Source organism: Echinops telfairi, unplaced genomic scaffold (genome assembly GCF_000313985.2).
Source record: "Echinops telfairi isolate 266 unplaced genomic scaffold, ASM31398v2 ScPeMD7_7475;HRSCAF=8513, whole genome shotgun sequence".
NCBI lineage: Eukaryota > Metazoa > Chordata > Mammalia > Afrosoricida > Tenrecidae > Echinops > Echinops telfairi.
The window spans coordinates 12,356,332-12,365,786 of record NW_022111379.1 but is presented as its reverse complement, the minus strand read 5'-3'; the positions used below and the strand labels follow the sequence as shown (position 1 = coordinate 12,365,786).

The 9,455-nt window shown below is 40.0% G+C and overlaps 1 protein-coding gene across 1 annotated transcript in view; it reads left to right on the top strand.

Annotated features, from left to right (window-relative positions):
* Positions 1-9,455, top strand: part of UBE2Q2 (ubiquitin conjugating enzyme E2 Q2) — a 75,168-nt gene that overhangs the window by 32,037 nt on the left and 33,676 nt on the right. Inside the window, exon 4 of the mRNA XM_004699778.4 lies at positions 6,057-6,113. Within this exon, the coding sequence (XP_004699835.2) occupies positions 6,057-6,113 (57 nt within the window). The remainder of the gene's footprint in view (positions 1-6,056; positions 6,114-9,455) is intronic.

Genomic DNA, 9,455 nt, shown 5'->3' with positions numbered 1-9,455 from the left:
TGGAAGAAGCACACCAGCCTGTGTGATCATGAGGCGTCAGTAGGATCAAGTATCAGGCATCAAAGAACAAAAAATCATGTCATTGTGAATGAGGGGAAGTGCAGAATGGGGGCCCCAAACCCATCTGTAGCCAACTGGATATCCCCTTACAGAAGGCTCGTGGGGAGGAGACAAGATGAGCCAGTCAGGATACAGTGTATCACCGATGAAGCATACAACTTCCCTCTAGTTCTTTAATGCTTCCACCCCCCGCCCCCACAACTATCATGATCCCAATTCTACTTTACAAACCCAGGTAGACCAGAGGATGTACACTGGTACAGATAGGAACTAGAAGCACAGGGAATCCAGGACAAATGAGCCCTTCAGGACCAGTGGTAAGAGTGGTGATACCAGGAGTGTGGAGGGAAGGAAGACTAGAAAGGGGGAGCCGATCACAAGGATTTACAGATAACCCCCTCCCTGGGGGATGGGACAATAGAAAAGTGGGTGAAGGGAAAAGTCAGACAGTGTAAGACATGACAAAATGATAATTTATAAATTATCAAGAGTTCCTGAGGGGGGTGGAGGGGAAAATGAGCTGATAGCAAGGGCTCAAGTAGAAAGCAAATATTTTGAGAATGATGATGGCAACAAATGTACAAATGTGCTTGACACAATGGATATTTGTCATGAGTTGTATGAGCCCCCAATAAAATGATTTAAAAAAAAGAGCCAGATACACGGCACCAATGACCATCATTTTCTAAATTGGGAGAAACTGGAAACAATCCCTTTGCAAGTAGGAACCATACACTATCACTGTTGTTTTCAATATTATCCCGGAAGTCTGCCAGATCTGTTAGACAACAAAAAGAAGTCAAAAGGCATCTAAATTTGTAAAGACCTAAAACTCCTGTTTTCAGATTATATGATTTGTTATGTAGTAAACTTCAAAAACTTGACAAGAAAATTGTTGGGAATGATTGAAAGATCTGACACCATGGCAAGGTATGAGATTATATGTGAAAACAGGATTCCTGTATAATAATCAAGAGTTGGGATAGGTAATCAATAAAACAATACCATTTACAAGAGCCAAAAGGCAAAATAGTTAGGATTAAACGTAAGCAGAAAAACAAAAAAAATATGTACAAGCAAAACTGCAAAATTCTATTGCAAGCAACCAAAAGATATCTACCTAAATGGAAGAATGTTCCATTAACATAATCCAATGTTCATGCATAGGAAGACTTAACATTGTGAAAACGTCAGTACTACCCAAAGCAATCTATAAATAAAATTATGATCCAGACCCCAGTATTGTTGGTTTTTTTAAACATATGAAGAAACTAATTACCAACTTTATGTGGAAAAGAATGTGAACCAGGATAAGCATAAACAAAGTGGTAGTTACATAATTTCATGTCAACTTGAATATGCATAAGAATGGATAGATAGAACAGTGAAATGTGCATCATTAAAGAATGATGAAACTGAAACACCTCAGGACATGAACTTAGAGGACATTAAGCTGTGTGAAGTTTGTCACACAAAAGCTGTATGAGACTATTGTTAAGAAAAATAAAATAAAAATAAAGGTTTTTCATACCAAAAGAGACTTTGATGTTTACCAACGCAGGGTAGAGGAAACAGGCTAGAAGCAGCGGTTCTCAACCTGTGGGTTGCTACCCCTTTGGGGGTTGAACAACTCTTTCACAGGGGTCGCCTGATTCACAACAGTGGCAAATTTACAGTGATGAAGTAGCAACAAAAATAATGTTATGGTTAAGTCACTACCACATGAGGAACTGTCTGAAAGGGTGGCAGCATGAGGAAGGTTGAGAACCCTGAGCTAGAGAGTAGACAAGTGTTAGCTAGGGTAAAGGGGAAGCTAGTATTCCATAAGAGGAAGGAGAGGGAAACTGGGCGGGGCAAGTTATTGGGAGACTGGCTGTTTGATGTGTTCAATACAAAAATGATCTGAAATATAAACCCTCATTTAATTCACAAAAAATAAAAACAATACATGATGGCTATGTAAAATATTTTAGGAGATGAAACCTTGTAATTTCTTGCCTGAGGGTAGATATTTGTCTGCCTGGGTCCTGCTCAAGAAGCTGGAGTTAGCAGTATGTTTGGGGGGCAGGTCAGTGTGTGTAAATCAAGGCTTTTGGTAGCCAGTCTTTCCTTCTGTGCTTAGTGGATTGAAATCCATAGTCTCTCCAGGCTGCTGTGGGGTAAATTAGCATAATTATTTCCCTCCCTCTAACCTAGGGTGTTAACTGTCCCCCTCCATTGATTACCATTTCTCCATCTTCTGTCTTCTAATGAAGACAGAATTCTCTTTGCCCCTGTTGCCTTCTTTCTTTTTGGTCATCGTGTGTTTATACAGTGTTCAGTATTCACCGAAATTATAATAGAGCCTTCGGAAAGCGAAGAATGGGAGTTATTTTACATGTAATTTCCCCTCATTCTCTAGAATATCTGCACCTTTTCAAACTTAGCAGTGTATTTTATCATAGATGTGTATGTACTTTGCTGTGTATGGCATTTCATGGACAAACAATACACGTAGGGTAGTGCTGCTTCTGGATTTCTTTCTTTGGATCCGTGTTATGTGTGAAGTTCATTGTAGCTACCCTGTTTCCCCGAAAATAAGACAGTGTCTTAGGAATTTTTGCTCCCAAAGATGCGCTAGGTTTTATTGTCAGGGCATGTCTTATTTTTCCACTGAAGAAGAATATGGTACACATTATTGTTTTATTAAAAGAGACCTCGCACCTCCTGTCTCTTCCGCCTGTGCTGGGGCCACCGGTGAGCTGAGCAGCGGCGCCTGCCGCTACGGTCCAGAGTCAAGAGTTATGGTAGCTTTGGGGGCCTTATTTTTGGGGGGAATGCCTTATATTTCAGCGAGAGGCAAAACTAAGTAGGTCTTATTTTCGGGGGATGTCTTACTTTCGAGGAAACGGGGTATGTCTTTTGTTGTTGCTGCTGTATTTATTCCATTGTTTGAATGTGCCTTAGCACATTTATCCATGTGACTTTGTGAACACTTAGGTTGTTTCCAATTTTGTTGTTGCTATTAAAGGCAGTACTACCATAACCATTCTTACCCATATTTCATGGCATGCTGTAGAAGCACATTTTACACCTCAGGCACATACTTAGGAATTAGATTAGTAGAGCGTGAGGGTCAATTTCCTTTTTGACCCATGAACTATTTAGGAGGCCAAAAATAGCATTTTTCAGGTGACACCTGACTTGTTTTATTTTTAAAAACCTATCGTCTGAGATTGTGGCTTGTACCCTCGTTGCTGCGTTATCAGCAATAGCTTAAACATAATCATTGGTGCAGCTGCTGTCTTTGCACATTGCTCTTGGTGGTAGGTCGATATGCGTTCCCTCCCTACAGGCTCTTTTTTCCTGCTCTGTGAAGTGCACCCCTGAGTAATCTTCTTTTTCCCAGATTGGGTGTGTGGGTGCATAGAGAGGGACTGTTCCTTGAACATTCACTGTTAGCTGTATCCTTCATTCCTCAAGTTCCAGAGTCTGTTCTGTGTCCAACACTCAAGTGCTGAGAAGCTAGTAGTGAACACAGATGGAACACCTGGCCCTGTGGCCCTGGAGACAGAATTATTCTGAGATAATAATTGTCTCTCCCTGGTTTTTTACTGTTTTCATTCTGATATAATGTATTCTTAGAGGTGAAAAGTAGGATGCTTGTCAGTAACTTTTTCTTTTTGTAAGTTTTTATGTTTTTTTCTTTGTGATGTATATGGTTTTTCCCCCATGTTCATTTGTATTATTCAGAGCTACTTAATATTCTGAAATCTTTATCGGCAACAATTTCTTTTTACATTTCTTATTCTCCATCCTTTGGGTAAATATTAGACAAATATTGTATCTCTATATTCCTGTCCTCTATGCCACTTAATATATCTTAATATATGCCACTCTTTGGAGTTTCCAATGAGATGTTTTGTTTTGTTTCTTTAGACAGTGTTGCTTTAGGGTCCCGGTGCTGCTGCTTCATGTTGGTTTCTTTGTTTTCTGTGACTGATTGTCTTCAGGGATTTTGGCAGTCCTTGATTATCTGCTTGCTTATAGATGGGGATACTATTGACCAGTATTGGTTGACTGGGGTGTCCCCAGCAATTGTGAAAGCCATTCTTTCCTGTTGTTGCCTCCTCTGGCCTGGTTGGTAGCCCTCTGCTCTGTCTGTGGTATGTGGATGGGCATATGTTGGCAGGCTACCTGATAGCTCCAGCTACCCTTCTAACTTCTGAGTAAGCAGAAGAGAAAGTGTTAGGAGATTTTGCTGTTGCACTGAAGTACCTTTTAAAAATCATGTCATTTCTTTAGTCTGGTTCTGACCCCCACAGTAAGAGCTCATTAAAGCAGACCTTTGACATGAGAGTGATCCTTACCAAATGTAGTTGGGACAACTACAACAGATGGCGGGGCAGGCGTTGTTCCACCATTCTTTCCAACAACATCCTGCTCTGTAGTCCCCTGCATTAACGGATTGGGGTGGGGTTTTTAATTAGCAGACTGATTCCATCTACTTCATGCTTTCATGCTTTCTAAAACTGATGATATGCTTGTTTTTCCAGTGCTGTGATGGCCTTAAGGAGCCCAGGTGGTGTAATGGTTTACCTGTTGGTCAGCAGTCTGATTCCACCAGCCACTCTGCAGCAGAAAGATGAGGCTCTCCGCTGTGAAATTTTAAAGCCCCAGAAACCCACAGGGGCCAGTTCTATTTTGTCCTATAGGGTCACTATTCTTACAAGTCTTTGGTTAGTTTTATGGTGTTTTCAAGTCAAGGCTATGTCTTTAACTGAACTTAATTTCAGGATTTCACAACCCTTACTGGCTTTGGGACCTCAATTTTCAAATTTTTAAAATGAAAGACTTGGACTGGATTGCTGGTCACAGACCGACCCTCCAGCAAGTTAGAATCACCCAGAACAGCTTTTTGAAAGCATATACTCTGGGGTGGGTTGTCTCCACCATGAATAAATCCAAACTAGTGTGGGGGCCTTAGTCTGTTCATTAAGAAAGAGTCTGTTTGTGGAATGTACAGTTTAAAGAAATGAAGAAGGGATGAGCCATTACATTTTGGGAACTTGCTTACTTTTCTCATTCAGTTCTAGGAGATAAATAGCAAGTTGTGAAGAGATGCAGATTTAAAACAAAACTAACCCTTTGCATTGTTATGTATATCTTCCACATCTTGCAGACTTCTCCAGCTCACTAATTCAGAACAGGTACATCCTCTGGTATAAAGGTTTCCGTACGAATTATAGGAGCCGAGAGCAGATCCCCAGACACTGGGTAGATACTGCTGACTTGATCTCTGCCGCTTAGTTTCTTGACCTCTATGGTAATCTCAGTCCTCACTAAGGCCTTCTGGAAAACGGCACTCTGGCCCAAGAGACCTGTCTTTCTGAACTCTTCCATAAGCAGATGTGGAGCCTCTTGAATCTCATCAGATTCATTTATGAATGGTTGGCAAATTGTGTCTTACCAAGAAGTGTTCTGTGGTAAATACATGTTTATAAAAGCATTTTAGTGAAGTGGTGATCATTTTATATTATTGTGTAGTGTTTTACAAATGTCTATCCCTCTATAGCCCTTTTGACTTCTGAAAATACTACTAGAGAGTTAAATTTATAAAAGGATTCGAGTTCTTCTGAGTTTCAAAGGGGAGATATTTTAAGGAACCAGTGGGCTTGGTATTTATTTTAAACTGAAGGAGTCACAGCTTACGCATATAACTATATATATATATAAAACAATTTTCCTACTTTAAATTAGTTTGTTTTACACATTTCAGTTCTGCTTTATATTTGAGTGGTTGCTTTTGTTTCTTTCCAAGACATTAAGTTGGGTTGTCCAAAGTTAAGTTTCTATTTGTTAGAGCAGAGCTGGACATCACAATGAATGTGGAAGCTCTGTTAGTGGACCTTTATCTTAAGATTTCACAACTCTAACTGTGGCCCCAGGCCTCTGGCGAACTAACGTGTATGCTTATTTGTTCTGTATAGCCCTAGCAAATTCTTTCTCCATTTCAGAATGGGACAACAGAAGAAGTTACCTCAGATGAGGAGGAAGAAGAAGAGATGGCTGAAGTAGGTATCTTATGTACGAGTAACAATTTATAAATACTTTTATAAATAAGTTTGGAACATTTTAGTAAACCTCTAATCTGTGATAAAGCAGTGTTAAAGCAGAAAAATGAACAGAATAATGCAATTCCATTGTTTGTGGAATTGAATATAATTTATAAAATCTGGCTTTATATCTAACTACTGGTATTTTTTTGTTGTTGAGTAAATTGCTTATCGGAAGGCCTTGGAACTGATTAAAGTAAGAGCGCTTAACACTTTTTAACACTAAAATTATATGTACATTTAGTACTATTTAATAATAATAATAATAACCTCTATATGGTTACTTTTTTAGGAAGAGAAAACTACAGTTTGAACACTACTATGTGGGGGCCAATCTGACCTCCTCCAGCTCCCAAGGTGGACAGGGGTCAGACGTGCCTTCACCCTCCACCTTTCTTAGCTTTATTCTGATACCAACTGATACCAATATGCCCTCCCATAGTGCACTCTGCTTTTCAGCTGGGTTCAGTAATTCGTTGCAATGGCCATACAGAACTCGAAGACAGTGCTCACAGTTGTGGAGTTTAGGAGGGAAGTTGATAGCTTACCATTCAGGTAAGAAATGCTCAAGATACAGTTGTTTAGTTAGGACAGCTTCTTCTCTGGTGCTCACAGGCAGGCCTGTCTCTAGTCCTGGGCCTCTAGGCCTGGTCTTTGTCCTGCTCTTTGTCCTGCTCAAAAGTCCTTTGGGGCTGTCAATGAATGCCCAAAGAACATACCATTCTGCTATTGCCCTCAAACTGAAGGCACTCAGCTCCAGTCCATGGGTCAGTAAACCCTCCTCCCTCAATTAAGAGCCTAGAGGATTTCACTTCACAAGACAACCTCCTGCTCCCAAAGCACTGGACTTTACTTGCTGTGTGGTCTGGGAAGTCCACTGCCTGGTTCATGCTTTAGCCCCTGGTTCTCTTGTTGCTGCTCGTCCTGTGTCACAACTCGTCTGCATCAGGGAGGTTTTTAGTGCAGAGGGATCTCCGGGCCCAAAGGACATGCTCCACCCCTGGCTGTTCTCTTTTCCTGGTAGTGAGACCTTCTTCCAAGATGATTCATTTTATGCCCAGCAGGATGGCAGTCACAATTCATCCTGTTCACCGTCACTCACAACTGAATCTTACCATGTTTTCCCCAACCTTCTCTTACCCTAACCCATAGGAAAAAGCTGTTTGGTGAAAGTTTCGGAGACAGTGGCTAGAAGAGCCACGCTAAGTAATTCACTGCCCTGCAGTGAATATGAGAACATTTCAGGGACGACATTATTTTTGTGCCAATAATGCATACCTTATACCAGAAGTATTTTGCTTAATTTCATCATTTCTTTCTACACATTATATGTGTGGTCATGCTATTTACTTGGCCCGGTTATTTTAGGAAAAATATCCTTTCATAGAGCAAATTTTTAAAATACTGGTATAGGCCAGTTAATGACATTAACAAACACAATTTTAGAGGTTTATGGATTTTTGAAGTTTTGCATTTAAATGGAAACTTCAGAATGAAATTCTGTCTCTTCCTTAACCAGATAAAAAGTGTGGATTTCATGGTCTTGATTTCAAACCTTTTTTCTTTTACGGATCTTAGAGATAATTCTGGTTATTCCTATCTTATTTTTTTTATTTGGAATTTTAATATAAAATACACATCTCAGGCCTGAAGAAAGAGTTAAGTGTTTGGGGGTGGGGGGAATCTGGGCATGGGCATGAAGGAATTGTTTATCTGTCTAAAATTACTTTGGGATGATTGTTTGTTTTTAATATTTTCATGGAACTTAATGTAATAAAATGCATGAAAACATTTCATTTAAGGCTTTTCTATAGGTCCCAAGTGCTATAAAATAAATATGGTACTTGGCTTCAAAGAGTTGATGTACTTTAACCCTTTCCCATGCTCTGCCCCTCAGATGATAAACAGGAGATGGCAACATTTAGGGAAATCCTACCAAGGGTTGCTATGTGTTGGGACTGACTCGATGGTAGTGAGTTTGAGAAAGGTCAGCAACTAGATTTTGGAGATGTTAGATTTGGGTAGGTGAAGGGAAGATATTCCAGGCTTCTAAAACAGTATGGTGGGACCGGTCTAGAACATTTGGAAAGATACGTTTGCTACCATTTGGGATAGGAAAGTTGGCGTGCTGGGGTCCTGAGAGGCCAGTTTAGCTGGAAACAGCAGATGGTCAAGTCAGTTAGAGACAAACACATTTGCATTTGGTGTGACTGTTTCTAAGAAGATGGAAAGCAGACGAGAGTGTGCTGAGAGTATTGTTTTAGATGATAATGATGAATTTTGTGCAGGACGTGCTGATTCACAACAGAGTGGAAAAGTCACGTGGACACATGTGGCTGAAGTTGAAGGTGGAGGAGGAAGAAATAATGTACATATCAAGCATTTGTGAGAACACTGAAGAAATAAATTTAAAATAGGATCCAAAGCTGAAAGGAACATGGGGTGGGGTGGGGGCAACTGGGAAGTCTACAGTCATGAGCAGAAAGGAATGTAATCGGTTTTCAAGAGATGGTTCTCTTAAGAAAAAGTTCATTGAATTGAGGCAGGTGGTCTTTGATCTGAGTGTCACAGCAGATGGTGATGGTGGTGGTGGCCTCCCTCGAGTTGGTTCCTATTCACAGTGACCCTGTGTACAAAAAAGGAAGCACTGCCCAGGCCTGTGCTGAACTCACAATTGTTATATTTGAGCCTCGTGTTGCAGCTACTGTGTCCATCGATCTTGTCAAGGAGCTTCCTCTTTTTTTACCTTTTTAATTGTATTCTTTATACCACTTTGAGCTGCATCGAACATTCCAGTTTGTCCATTCATAGACAGGTTTGTTGTTCAATCCCATCAGGTGGGGTTATATAAGCAGCCATGCTATCAGCTCCCCTTACCCCCTCCTCCCTTTACCTTTTTTATTAAGTGAAGGTAGGACGTATATAAACCATTAGAAATTTTGGCAGTTTCTGGGAAGTAAAATAATTGAAAAAAGTGATTTTTTAAAAAAAAAACTAGATTTGTGAGTGTTTAAGAGCAGATGATGTGGAAAAGGAAGGAGTAGAATGATGTGGAGATTAAAATGTTGGTGTACTACCATAGGCTATTATTTGAAATCTCCGTTTTCCCTCATTATAAAGTTAGCAGGTGCTCACTACGGAAAACTTGCAAAAGATGGGAAATGCTAAGAAAATGTCTCTACAGACAACAACTATTAACATTTCAGCATCATTCTTTCTAGTCTTTTTGTTTGCTATGCTTACTTTGGCCTAATTGAGAATTCAAAGTTTCTTATTTTCTGTTTTTTGGTGTTTTTTTTT